At 40.4% G+C, this 15,021-nt stretch overlaps 1 protein-coding gene across 1 annotated transcript; it reads right to left on the reverse strand.

Moving 5' to 3' along the window:
* Positions 1–7,999: 7,999 nt before the first annotated feature.
* Positions 8,000–9,722, reverse strand: LOC311028198 (CD59 glycoprotein-like). The gene is made up of 4 exons (XM_084032554.1): positions 9,667–9,722; positions 9,320–9,397; positions 8,503–8,610; positions 8,000–8,294 (listed from the first exon to the last, which is right to left on the reverse strand). The coding sequence occupies exons 2-4, from the start codon at positions 9,372–9,374 to the stop codon at positions 8,134–8,136; spliced, it is 324 nt and encodes a 107-aa protein (XP_083888680.1). The 5' UTR covers positions 9,375–9,397; positions 9,667–9,722; the 3' UTR covers positions 8,000–8,133.
* Between the last annotated feature and the right edge of the window lie 5,299 nt (positions 9,723–15,021).

Consider the following 15,021-nt stretch of genomic DNA (forward strand, 5'->3'; position numbering starts at 1 on the left):
ATCAGCACGTGATGGTTAAACTACTTCATTTTGATGATTTTAGACAGTCGATTTATCAGTTTTATCATTAAGTTGGTATGGTACCAACTTAATGATAAAACCTGTAGAAAAGTTACATCTTCAACAAGCTGCGTTTAAAGAAACTTCCCTCCACATTGGTTTTACTGTGTATGAGATTACCAAGATCAAACTGAGGTGAATGGAATTTTTATTTGGGCCTCGCATCATTGAAAAAAGTGTATTCGCATGCAGCTGTGTTTTCAGCTCTACGTGTAAAAGTGTTTTCATGAAATTGTCTCACTCCCTTCCGGCCTTGCACATTTGTCACACATTACTGACCGTTTTCATGTCTCCTGTGGCGCGTCATGATTTTTAGTTGTGTCTGGCAGCCAGTAGGTTACTGGGTTACACAGAAAAATATAGAAACCCAAACAATGCTCCAGATTGAAGGTGCAGCCTGTTGCCTTCACTGACCATATCTTTTCTTTTGTTGAGTTAAGGCTTAAATACGTTACATTTTGTGTGTCAATGGAACATTGATTTAATGGACTTTAAAACATCAGAAAAGGTGTTGTTGAAAGAACGTATAGGTTATTTTGGGGTAACTCTCTAAAGGAAGTTCTGTGGACCCAATTGGTTGATTCGAGTGGGAAGTCGCCACTTGTAGGGGATAGGGTCAGCGGCTGGGAGCCAAACGGCCTGGTGCTGGGTCTAACATGTGTAACAGAAAGTTGCTGATCCAGCAAGGATTCAGGGCAGTCCACTGGGATCAGGACCCCGGTGCTGGTGTTTGCACCGGCAGAATTCAAGCTACCCAGAAGCTGACGCAGGCTCTCCTCCTGGATTAGCAGCCTCCTGGCGGCAGGGAGGTCGAGGTCACTTCTAACCATCTTTTCTTATTTTTTCTCTGAGGTTGTTGGAGATTTCCCAACAATAACTGTAGGGTCTTTTAGCCAACAGCACCATGACAAAACAGAGAGAAGAATGAATGGGAGTCCTGAATAATGTCTCTTTGTCCTGCCCACACACACACACACACACACACACACACACACACACACATTTGGACACCAGCATTCAGTAATGAGAGGTAAGAGTAATTTGTGTTACTGAGGTATGGTAACAGCAAAGGACACATTTATTATAACCCACACAAAGGGCACACACACACACACACACACACACACACACAGCAGGAGCAGCAGCACGGTCTTTGTCTTGTTTCCACCGTCTTAACTCTCACATGTAATTAGCCTCACTCTCTCTGTCCGTCGCAGATACCGATAGCACACAGGAGGGGGTCAGTGTGTGTGTGTGTGTGTGTGTGTGTGTGTGTGTGTGTGTGAGTGGATGGGTGGATATGTGGACAGGGGGGTCCGAGTGTCTCAAGGGACAGGTTATGACAAATAAGATTAATGTGTCCCCTATTTCCAGACTGGTGCACTGGCCTCTCTTCTGCTCACGCACACGCTTACGTCGTAAAAAACACACACGCCTCCCTGATAGCTTTTTCTCTCTGGAGAGGGTCCATATGGGGACTGGAGTCTGGTGGGACTGTGTGTGTGTGTGTGTGTGTGTGTGTGTGTGTGTGTGTGTGTGTGTGTGTGTGTGTGTGTGTGTGTGTGTGTGTGTGTGTGTTGTCTAGGACATCACCTCTGTCTTTTCCTTTGTTGTCATGAAAAACAGAAACCAATGTTTTTAAAAAAAGAAATCCAGATACTTAGATGTCTTTGTCAGAAAGAAATTGTATGTTTGATCTAATAAATGCTTGTTTGTAAACAAACCTGATGGACACGTAACAAAATAAAATAAAAATACACAAATAACAACTAATATTAAACTTTGTATTACTAAACATAATTGCATGACATGAGTTTTGTCAACTGAAACGTTTTTTTTATTGTGATCACCACTCATGTAGTAAATACAAACATAATAATACATACATACAACATAACAATTTAGTATGTATATGCTATGCTATAGCTTAGCAAAGTGTGCTGCCTCATGTTTTCACTACGCTCATGTACATTTTCATTGGGAACCTGCGTGTTCTTCATTCCAGTAGGGGGCTCCACCTGTGTTCATTAAGGGTTACACTATCGTTACCTAAATATACAGCAACATCTTCCCTTGATGTTTTCATCGAAGGCCATATTGTATGTGTCATCACTTCTTGTATTCCTTCTGATTTCCTGAAGTTTAATGGAAGTAACGATCATGTGTTGACGGCATCTGGCTGCAGCTTCACCAACAAACATGACATGTCGTCTTACGGTTCAGTCGGTATGACAACCATTCAAAATGCGATCTGATCCGAGTTTTCAGCGGGCACGTTGACGTCCTCCCGGGATCTGAAGTACGCTTGGTTTCTGAAGAGTTGTTCTCAGTGAGGGAAAGTCATTCAAGCAAACACATACACACACACACACACACACACACACACACACACACACACACACACATAAACACGCACTAGTGCTGCTAGACCGGCACGCCCCTGCCCCTTCTCACCTTTGACCTTGGCTCTTTTGGCTCTCCATGCTCGAGTGGTCATTACATATAACCAAGATAAAAAGGAAATATGTGTGTGTGTGTGTGTGTGTGTGTGTGTGTGTGTGTGTGTGTGTGTGTGTGTGTGTGTGTGTGTGTGTGTGTGTTGTGTGTGTGTGTGTGTGTGTGTGTCTGAGACAGACCAAGAGACAGATGGAAAGAGAGGGAGAGAGAGAGAGAGAACATGAAAAGAAAGGTGTATGTGTTGATGAGTTGAAATTTGTATGATCCTTTTATAACCCAAAACAATTCAAAATTAATGATTTAGTGACTTGCAACACCGTTAAATCCTGGGATGAAGGTAGTAAAAGGTATTTTATTTTTATCAATTACACTGGGACATCCACAGTGACTCTTGCATTTATTGCAAAGTACCACTCTTTGAGAGGAGGGATGTGGGCTGAGCTGCTGATTAATCCAGTCTTTTGCCTGCTGTAAAAGTCACGTGTTAAGTCACTGTGATCAGTTTCCCTCGACACACTACAGTACATACAGTAATTGTTCTTCTTCTTCTACTACTACTACCGCATCCATAATACTAACAAAATTACCCAGTGTGCATTGTTTTTACCCTCACAGATCAAGAGAACATGGATTTAAAAAAAAAATGTTTTTGATCCATTCATCCGACTCTTTGTCTTTTGCTTTTTTTCGCTCTCTTGGGGGCCCTCAGGCATTTGTGTGTCAGAGATCCCATGAGGTGTTTGTCTCCTGGGTATCTGCAACACGCGCACACGCACACACACACACACACACACACACACACACACACACACACACACACACACACACACACACACACACACACACACACACACACACACACACACACGCACATTGTGTCCCAGTCGGGGGTACAGGCTCAGATCTGGGGGCGAGAGAAGCACAGCAGGAGTACTAGGGGAAAAGATTACCTCTGGGGCCGACACACACACACACACACACACACACACACACACACACACACACACAAACCCTGAACTTTGAACAGTGAGCTGCGAATCACGCAGGCAGAAAAACACTGGACTGACATTACATATCAAACTTTCTCATGCTCCTTAGTTGAATTCGTGGGGTTTTGCTCTCCTTCTCACACTGTAGTTGAAGTGTTTTACATTTGCATTGAGTTGAACTGACTTGTAGTTTTGTAATTTGGTTCATTGGTCATGGGACACGGAATTGGGAAATGGCTGCTGAGCTTTACGGGTAGTGATGGAAATCTCAGAGAAGAAGCTATAATATTAATAGAAAATTGCCATATTATAATATACTATTGTATTGTAAGTATCCAGCAAGTTCTTTTTTTACATTTACTGTCGCCAATTAAAGTGTTATCGTACTGTATGAGAACTTCTGGTACATTTACACAGTGTTTATTAAAGGTGTTATATGCAAGATTATGAGCATTTCTATTGCCTCAACGGTTCTTACCATCAGCGGCTGAGCCGGTGGCTTGCAGCTAACAGTGCTAATAGTGCACAAACGGTCGGTCATATGAGCAGAGAGCCAGGAGCTAGCCATGTCTGGCTATGTCAAGAAATATCGGAGACGCTCAGATTACAACACACACAGAGGGAGAACAACTTCATTCTCTGCTCAGGTAGACATTAATCCACTATATCTTTACATAGCAAATAGTTTAATGTTAGATTAATGCTCTGTATACAGTATCTAGCATCTTTAAAAGTAAGGATTATTATGCAGGTGTTCTGTTGGCTTCAGTGGCAAACACATTTTAAACTTTTGCAGAAGTAGACAGGAGAAACCAAGGAAGGACTAAAAGGAGGACACGGGGGGAAAGAGGGACAAGAGGAGAGAACAGATGAAGCGAAATCAACAATTTCTCAGAGCTAATTGGATTAATAGGAAGCAAAATTAATGTGGGATGATCTGGTTTGTGAGTGTTCATGTGTGTGTCTATATGCAGCGGTTGATGCGCCTGGAGCAAAAAAAAAACGGAGCAAGAAATGAAGACAGATTTAGACGGACAAAGAGAGGGAGTGATAGATTTTTGGAGAAATGAGGAAGACAAAACGAAAATCATCAAGGGAAGAAGAGAGATGGAGACGTTCCTCCTCTCTGTCCTGGTCTGAAACTAATTGGTCCAGGATTAGAGGAGATTATATATATAAAAAATCAAAATAAAAAATACAGAAAAATTATACAAAGCCCTCCACAGGTCTGGTTTCCATGGCGATAGTCTGCTGTGCAACAGTGCAACAGCAACAGGGAGAGAAAATAAAACCAGTTGCTGCCTTGATTACCAGAAAGACACAAACCAGTCGTACAAGAGTTCCCCAATAAACAGTAAAGTTTGTTACAGTTGTAGTTGAAACCAGGCGGCCACAATGTATAGTCTATAGTCTTAATATAAGAAAAGAGTGGGCATCCAGGGTGCTTATCTGCTTGTCTTGGTGAAGTTGTGAAAGACAATAAAACTTAAAAATCCTGAAATATCAAGATAGATGCCTAAATAGAGAGATATGTCAAAAATGTAAGTGTAAAAGTCAGATTGAACTTGCTGATGTTGCTTTTGTTCTTTATATATTATATTTTGTTGAATGTTACAAAACTGCTCTCAAATATGGATCTGTTTTCTGTTAAATGTACGCTCTAAATTACATTCAGATAATAGATGAATATTGTTCTAAATAGAAAATCCCTTTATGACATATTGAACAAGACCAAACACTCACAGAGCTTTAGACAGTATACGAAATAAATAGAGGATAAAGAGTGTTTTTTCGCTGCCATAAAAGAAGTTTAATTGGTTGCATTAATCACAAAAACAGTCGGCAGGACTGTCATTTCTTTTTCTCAAGCCAGTGCACATGGCAGCAGACAAAACACTAATCATCTCATGATACTGAATATTAGAAGTCGTTGATATTTAAAAAATACATAAAAAATGTGTTGAAATTTAAAAAGAGTGAGAGTATTGTAAGAGGCCAAAGGTGTAGAGAGAAAATAGAAAGCTCCCGAGGCGTCACACAGTCTGAACAAGAACACTTCTCAAAAAAAGTTAAACCGCAATTATTCGCTGAGACATCTTCTTCGTTTCAACCCCCCCCAAAAAAACATCTGCTGTTAATTAAGGACAGGCTTCTACCTTTCACAGAGCTGTCTGACTACGGTTGCTGTTGGTGGATCTCAGCTATAACACGCATGTGTTGCTTTAGGCTTCAAATCCAGCTCTGTGTATACTTCAGTGCCTGAACAACGGCTTTACAACATCATGTCACGCTGCCGGTTTGTCTGTGAAATGCACTCGACTCTGAAGCAGGAAGCTTTCCCCCGTCAGGCTGATCAGACAGGCTGTCACTTTTCTCCTGCTCCATCATTGCATCTAAAATATATCCTTGCTTCTTCTTTACAGGGTGGTGATCACATACACGTGTAACTGTGACAAGCAGATAAACCAACAACCAGCCAACTTACTTAGAAAAGGAACCTGTTGTCTATATAGATTTATACTTATTTTATCACCAGCCGCGTGTTAGGTGTTAATATTTATCTGTGGACGGATAATGTCTCTCTGATAGCATCAAAAAGCGGGCTAGTAGCGCTACGGAGCGTGTCTCATTTTGTTGGTATCATACGCTTGCAAGAGGATGCACATGCATGCGAATGGGGACCAGCGCACTTTTGAGGGGTATATCTTATTTATTAATCTTCGTTATATTCTAATGAGCTTACCAAAATATCCCAGATTCAACCGGGCACGACTCATTTTAGTCTCCCTTCTCAGTCACACACACACACACACACACACACACACACACACACACACACACACACACACACACACACACACACACACACACACACACACACACACACCTGGTCTAGTCCTCCCATGCTCAGCCAGATGTTATCATTGAGATTTCCATGTAAATTCAAGTGTGAGAAATGTTTTTAATTATCTAGCCACCTGGACGGGGTTGTAACATGCGGACACACACACACACACACACACACACACACACACACACACACACACACATACACACTGTGTAAAATAGCATCACTTTGACACAAATCGATGTGGAGTGTTTCCCTATAACCCTTTGCACTTACTTTCTCTACGTCTCTTACTTTTACATACTTGCAGACTGTAAAACATCTTTGGTTTGCTCGGAGTCAATGTCCCCACACAGTCTTAACAGATGCTGTCCGTCTTTTGATTAAAGTCCACAAATTAAGACATTGTTCTCACTCACTGCTGCAGAAACATCACATTATTCTCTAATCAGCTGTAGGGGAAAACAGCCGCATGTTGAGAAATTCAATATGATCTCAATTAATATTCCAGGACGGCAACGAACACTCTTCATTAGCGGACTTTGTTGATCTCCTTCAAATGTATATGAGGCTGTTGTTCTGCTCCAGTCGGTTCCTATTAAAAGCTTTTGAACTAGCTTTGAATCCATCCTCTTTTATTTTAGTTTTTTTATTTATTTGCACACACGTGTGGAGGTCAAGAATCCAATGTCTTATCAACTAACATGTTTAATAAACAAAGTGAGAGACTTGAGAAATACACGCATTGCAGGGTCACACTATGTTTACCGGTATATGTTATTTAAATTCCTAACAATAGTGAATGAAGTCAGTCACAAGATGAACTCTTCAAATGTTCCCTCGAAATGTAGAAATTAAACCTCAATTGATTTTTTTGAAGTTTGTCAAAAGAAGCTTGGGCAGGTTCAAACTCGCTTGAAATTTTTAAACATTGTTGTCATGGTTGGAGAGTCGAACTTTTGTACTTGTTGTAATTTTGTTAGTACAGTCCATAAATAATTAAACAAACATTTGGAAGTTTATTTACTGTTGCTAATTTCTACTGATCGAGCAGCTCTGCAGGAAACCAAGAAGAAGAAAAATGGTGTCCCCAAACAAAGAAGCAAGTAAAGTAAATAACTTACAAGCTGTTGCTCCTGAGTGTTCAGGTCGTAGGTCAGCCAGGAGAGAAGAGAATCCACAAACAATCTCTTGAATGTGAATACCATCAACACCCACAGATGAGATCATAATGAACCTGAGCAGTTGTCTGTCAACGCCGAGTAATTCTTTTCAGCGTTAGCAGAGAATCCAGCAGAGTCTTGTTCAGGAAGTTTGTTGGGGTAAACATGCAGGCGGCAGCCATCTTGGATCTGTTGATCTAACTATTCACAACTTTTTTTTTATTATAAATGGTCCCTTATTAGATTACTTCTATTTCATGTACAAATCAAGTTGTTTCTGGAATTTTTTGGGAATAATCTGACTGACACCAATTGCAGGGCTAGAATATATTATCAAATAAATGACAATGACACTTATTGTAAAATAACTTTTTTCATATATATATATATATATATATATATATATATACATACATTGCAGTTTGGATAAATGTTGAAAGACATGAGTAGACCAGTACTTAAAGAGACAGCTGATTTGGTGACTTCATGGACATCATTTTATTAAGATGTTATTGTTGAGTGTTCAGCAGATGTACAACAAGTATGCACAACATGGAATAATCTGAATACTGAAATCAGTACTTGAGGCTGTATTTCTTCTTCTTTTTTTCATTTCTTAACCAAAAAAATCCTTAAATTTCTGAAAAAAACCTTTTTCTTTGATGTTGCAGAGCGCTGATTGACAGCATTCAAATTCAAAGTCAGGGAGGGAATATCTGACGGCCAGATTCATGTAGTCACAGTCTGTCATCCTGATACATTCAGTGTAAATGTTATCTGAGGGTGAGAGATGCAGTATTAGACAAAATGAACATTTGGACATATGAATCTATTCAATATGATACTCATAATCATCCGAGGTATCGCTTTGCAGCATTTAATAGATATTTAATCAACATTGGCATCAGAAAAACATTTTATATTCTGAAAAATGGATGACTTCCATATTATATTTTGTACTTTTTAACTCATTGACGATACTTACCACCACTGGTGAGTTTGAGACAGCTGTCCACACCTTGGTTACACTCCTGTTTGGCTTCACAGCCGTTGGAGCTGCCATCGGGGCAGGAGTAACACTGCAGCGACAGACCTGGAGGAACGAGACATGCTTTAAACTTGCATTCTTTTAAATGGCCAGCAGGGAGCTCCTTTGATTGTATGTCTAGTCTATGAGAAAATAACCCTTCTTACTTGATTTATTGCAAAGTCATGTTTAGAGATGAGAAGACAAATATCTCACAAAGTGTCAAACTATTTCTTCATGTCAAATACTGGAGACGTTTGCTTGTATAATCTTTATATAGATGTGTGCATATATGTTTTTGTTTTGATTGATAAAAATGTGGGATTTTATGTTGGGAAGTGAAAAGTTAAATGATTTTGACCCTAAAGCACATCGAAGACCACGAAGCCAACATTACTTTAGCCTAAATTTTACTTCCTTGTTCTGAAATTCTAATAAATTTAGGGGAAAAACATCAACCCCATATGTAATTTTTCAAACACTGTATGTTAGAATCTTGTCAATAAACCAAAGCAGAAAGCTATGATACAACTGTGCACAAACCTGGAAATATTATGAATGAATACGTATCATTGGCATAGTGTGAACTGGAGGCACGTGACACGAGAGCAGAACGCAGGAACCGCACACTGATCTGCCAAAACGTTCCCTCAGGCTGATATGTTTTCTTTGCGGAACATATAATCTCTACGATTTAGCCCCACTTGGCGCTTTTCAGGAGCAAAGAGAGTGAGCGTTAATGAAAGCGATGCTGATTCCTCCTTCAACCCCTTACCAAATCCAAACACGGCAAAGCTGACAGCCAGCAAAAACACCACAGAGCTCCTCATCGTGACTGAAAGCACTGTCGCGTCTGAAAATATAAATAAACGGGTGAAATTCACAATCATGTCACAGCTGGATTAAAGGCAAGGAATTAACTTTGTGGAGAGAAAAAAGGGACGACACTGGCAGAGAGTAAAAAACTAATAAAATAAGACTTCAGTGAACTAGACAGTACAGATAGAAAGGATGTCATATCTCATATAGAAACCACTATTTGGAAGCTCAATAATGATGTTTATTTTTGACTATTCAACTTATCTATGGAACAAACAGACTCGGCACTCATGTAACACTCACCTGTTAGTGTGAAGAAAATGACTCCGAGCTCATGAAGAACAGGCTTTTCATTACAGCACCAACAGGAAAAGTAAACAGCTCATTTATTTGCGCTCAAAGTCTATGTGTGGATTTGATTCAGAAGACAACAATGTTGGCCAATACGGTGGAGATTGTTCTCGTGTTTTTCTGTATGAAAAAAAAGTGCATGTTAAATACGATTGCATGTATTTGATGTCTAAATGGACACAGCAGTCGTCAGAGGTGAGGCCAGGCAGAGGAGTTACTGATTGCATGTCACACAATCCAGCTTTGTTGAACCCAGGAACGAGGTCATGAACGACAGACTCCTAAAAGCACCTCCAGACTTCCACGGACTCCTTTCATAGTCATTTGTGATACTTCAAGAGAAAATTTTTAATCAACAACAAAATATGTTTCCCTCAAAAAGTTTTTCAAAGTACAATTTCATTGTGTGGAATTTGTAGGAGACCAGGCTGTCCACACACAAGGATTCAGGGGATTGTTACACGTGTTTTAATCCGCATCTGAAAATAGTCCCAACTAAAAGTGCCATTTACTTTTGTATAAATAATGTTTATTAAAAAAACTACAGCGTCCAGCTTTCAAGAAACTACTGAGCTTTATTAAAATAACACTCCACCGGTATATTATCCTAGGATTTATATCTTCCGTAGAATCAAATGGACAGCCGCAGACAGGATAGTGGATAGGAACTGAGAGAGCAGCTCATTGTTGTTGAGTCTTTGTTGGCAATAAGAAAACACAGAATGATGCAAAATGTATCCTTTAAAAGAGAATTGAAACTAAAACCAGAGCAGAACTGAGGTTAACTCAGCCTGAATAAAAAGACTGTTGCTGTGTTTTTCTGTTAACAATGAAAGCTGCCAGGAGAGCTGTGGTTTATTATGAAATGTTCACCCTGTAAAATGACTCGACCTCCCACTGATGTCAGCAGCGACACAGACTTTGTGTTTTTATAAACATTCACTCAAGACTGAAACTCTCCTCCGGGTGTCACCAGTTTTATAATCCTGATTTCATATTAAGTCTTCTTTCTTCCTCCTCTTTCCCTCTGCAGATCATTGTTTGCTTCGGGAGGCATGAAACCAGAGTTCACACACACACACACACACACACACACACACACACACACACCAGCAGCATGAAATCAAAGTTCATGTTACAGTTTTTCCTCTCTAAGTTGTTTTATTGTGGACCTGCAGCTGTTTCAAGCCTCAGTTTGAGCCTCGGTGCTCATAGGACGAGAGATCATTTCATTGTGAATAATAGCTCCGATTATATTATAACCTGTAACAAAGTTTATCGCAATAACACCTCGAACGTTTTGTCTTTGCCGACTTAGGAGTTATAACAATTAAAGAGAATAATTGTATGAGAGAACGCGGCCGGTGTCATGTTTAATTCAGAGGAGTTTCAAGTATAATCGTGAATCCTTTGTCCCGGGGGGAAGCTCGACATTTTCTCAGAGTTTTAAATGTCGCCATCTGAGAGCAACATGCTTTGCCATCGCAGCTTTAGGCAAACCAGAGCTTTCTGGGGGGTTTTTTATAGAGTGGGCGTGGCCTCTGCAGTGCTCACACCTCAGCCTACATGGACACTTTGTTTTTCTTCAGCTTGTAAAACGAAAAAACTCATTTAGGTTTTGAGAAGGAAAAAGAATGCATGGAAAAAAAGAGCTAATCTCTGGTTTTGCTGCATCAACTTTGATCCTTTTTTTCCCCTGCCTAGATTATCCATCGTTACTCCGACAATGTTGGTGGAGTACAAATCCATCTTGACATGACAAATCCAAAGCTTATTACGTCAAGACGTGCGTAGATACAATTGCTAAGCTAGGTTGGATATTGGTATGAATGTCACGTCTGTGTGTTTAGTATGGAGTCAGAGTCAGGTTGCAGTTAGCCTAGCTTAGCATAAAGACTGGAAACAGGGAAACACTCTTTTGGCTCTGCCAAAAGTGAAAAAAAAAATAACCTACCAAACATACTGTCTTGTTTATGCAATGTGCTATATCTTTGTTGATTCATCTATTGATAAACAGGAGTACAATACAACAATATGTGATTTGTACTGTATGTGGAATTATCCACATTCCCCTTCTCTACGTTTTCTTCTGTTTCTCTTATTCTGTCTTTTCCCATCCCCCTTTGCTCTATTTTCTCTTCCTCTCTTTCACTCCATTCATCCACTGTCTTTTTTTTTTTTTTTTTTTTCTTTCAATCTGCCATCATTCCTCTCTGTCTCTCTCTCATTTCTCAGTCCACTGAGTTAAATATGGGGAAACCAAACCAATCAGGCCATGACATGGTTATTATTTTTAAGTACTGATTTTTTTTAATTCCCCCTCTCCCTCCATCAGTCCTTGTCTTTCTTTCCTTCATCCTCTCTCTCTCTCTCTCTCTCTCTCTCTCTCTCTCTCTCTCTCTCTCTCTCTCTCTCTCTCTCTCTCTCTCTCTCTCTCAATCAGAATTCTGTCCAGGTGCGAGGATGAAAAATTTCGCATAACACCGGAAGATTTAAACCCATAAATTAATAAAGCATTAACATTTGACCAACATGTTGTGTGTGTGTGTGTGTGTGTGTGTGTGTGTGTGTGTGTGTGTGTGTGTGTGTGTGTGTGTGTGTGTGTGTGTGTGTGTGTGCGTTTGCCTTTTGGAGGATTCTAAGAAAAAGCCTACTTACCATGAATTAAGACACCATCTCTACGCGTTCACAAATCTGCACGTAAGTATTCACTCAGAGGGTCCATAAAAAAAAATCCTGAATACATGTAGATTTGCACAACCTGCGTGTTCTATGCTAATCATGCTCCAAGTGTGCAATGTTACTCACCTCATCCAGTGATTAAAGCGCGTGTTAGCACGTTGAGCAGTGAACATTTACAGAATGTTCAGCAGAGGGATGGTGACTGCAAATGATGTAGCAACAACACCAATGAGACAAAGGTTGGATGGAAAGTTGGAAAAAGGTGCAAACTAATTTTATGCAAGACTGTTATGACTATGTTGCAAGACTATGTTATTAAACCTGCAACTGTTTTTAGACCACTTGAGGGCAGCCATGGCTGAGTCCAGTATTCATTCTCTTTTTGCTCAGTTTTTGGTTACTAGCTGTTTAATGCTAAAGTTCCATGATCTTGGGTTATTTCCCTGTTTTAAGTTGTTTTACTTTCTGTTTGACATTTTTCCTGCTTTTTTCTATGTATCACCTGTGTTGTATTAATCTTGTCAGCCTGTCTCTGTCCCCTTTGTGGTGCCATTTAACCATCAAATATGTATTGTATTATTGACGACATTTTCCCCTCTATATAAATGTCCAAGGTTGTTTTACCCTCCTTCAGCGTGCATACACCAGCACGTGTGACACAGAGAAAGTAAGGGCACTCTCATGCATTCAGATCCCACAGGAACACAGTTTCCAACTTGCTCGGTCATTTTCAGGACAATGGCAATTAAGTGGTGTACCTACCCTTTAATTAGATATAGGAAGAAATAGTGTCCTCATTAAGGATGTAATTAACTCAATCAATGAACGCTAAAGATCACGGAAATAGCAATTAAACTTCACATATATGTACAGCACGTGTGTGTGTGTGTGTGTGTGTGTGTGTGTGTGTGTGTGTGTGTGTGTAAATTAATAAATGTATGGAGGAGAGAGAGAGAGAAAACACCATAGGTAGTATAATTATCTGGAATGACCTGAGTGTCCATGCATGTAGGACATACCACCCTTTCACACATTCTCTCTCTCTCTCTCTCTCTCTCTCTCTCTCTCTCTCTCTCTCTCTCTCTCTCTCTCTCTCTCTCTCTCTCTCTCTCTCTCTCTCTCTCTCTCTCTCACATCTGAATGACTAAAATAACTTTAAACGGTGTTCTTCCATTATCCATCGTCTACTGTTTATCCTGTATTCAGGGTTCACACCTACGAGACATTTAGAGTCATCAGTGAACCTATCCCCATCCTGCATGTCTTTGGACTGTGGGAGGAAGCCGGAGAACCCGGAGAGAACCCACGCTTACACAGGGAGAACATACAAACTCCACACAGAAGGAACCTGAACCTGGAATTGGACCCTCTCACTGTGCTACCCACTACACCACCGTGCAGCCCATTAAACGGTGTTCTTCTTGAATGAAAAAGAAAGAAAAATGGCATGATCAGGCTTATATCTGAGAAAGATCCTTCTTTCTTTTTCTCAATTTCTCTTGATCGTTCACTCTATAGCAAGAATGTGCAGCTCTACGAGAGATTATGTGTGTGTGTGTGTGTGTGTGTGTGTGTGTGTGTGTGTGTGTGTGTGTGTGTGTGTGTGTGTGTGTGTGTGTGTGTGTGTGTGTGTGTGTGGATTATCAATGTTTGCTATTTATTTCAAGAGCTGCAGAAAGCTCAATTTGAGTTTTCTCACACCAGGGGGTCTTGCTTCAATCACACACACACACACACACACACACACACACACACACACACACACAGTGTTTGTGTATACAGTATATGTGTGTGCATGTCTATGAGTGAGTAACTGTGTGTAGTTATGTTTGCGTGTCTATATGCGCATCTGTATTTGTCCACTTGCAACATGTGTGTCTTTGTATTTTCTTGTGTTTCAGCAGGTTTGTGTGTGTGTGTGTGTGTGTGTGTGTGTGTGTGTGTGTGTGTGTGTGTGTGTGTGTGTGTGTGTGTGTGTGTGTGTGTATGTGTGTGTGTGTGTGTGTGTGTGTGTGTGTGTGTGTGTGTGTGTGTGTGTGCGTACATGTGGGTGTGGTGTCGTCCAGGGAACATATAACTGGATTAGCCGTCATGCTTTTATTTCTGTAATGGAAACATCAGCCTCAGAAAGAAAGTAGGGCTGAGGGCAGGCAGCGAACGTGTACTAGACAGCATGTGTGTGTGTGTGTGTGTGTGTGTGTGTGTGTGTGTGTGTGTGTGTGTGTGTGTGTGTGTGTGTGTGTGTGTGTGTGTGTGTGACTGTGAAAGAACATTCTTTGTCCAAGGTGCTTCATCACTTGTAACTGTATGAGTAAGTATATTTTTTCTTGAATAGCATTTCCCAGGACCTCACACTTGGACAATACAGTCTTTCAGAGAAATAAAATATACATTTTTGAATCCGGAATAGAAGACAATAGTTCAGCCATTGTCGCTGTAACGCTTGCCCCTGGGTGACGTTGGGACTTTGAAAATGTATTATCTCTGCAAATCTTGAGCGTATTCTAGTCCTGCTCAATGTGTTAGGTGTCCTGAGGTGACTTCTGTTGTGATATGGCACGATAAATCAAATTGAATTGACTTGAATCTTTTCTGGTGCTTTCATGTTGTTTCTATCATTTTGAG

Source organism: Eutrigla gurnardus (assembly GCF_963514095.1).
Source record: "Eutrigla gurnardus genome assembly, chromosome: 17".
Taxonomy (NCBI): Eukaryota; Metazoa; Chordata; class Actinopteri; order Perciformes; family Triglidae; genus Eutrigla; species Eutrigla gurnardus.

Coding starts and splice junctions, on each gene's coding strand:
- LOC311028198 (XM_084032554.1), bottom strand. CDS start 9,374: ATGAGGAGCTCTGTGGTGTTTTTGCTGGCTGTCAGCTTTGCCGTGTTT. Junction 8,611..9,319: donor CTTTGCCGTGTTTGGATTTG/GTAAGGGGTTGA, acceptor TCGTTCCTCCAG/GTCTGTCGCTGCAGTGTTAC. Junction 8,295..8,502: donor TCTCAAACTCACCAGTGGTG/GTAAGTATCGTC, acceptor TCTCACCCTCAG/ATAACATTTACACTGAATGT.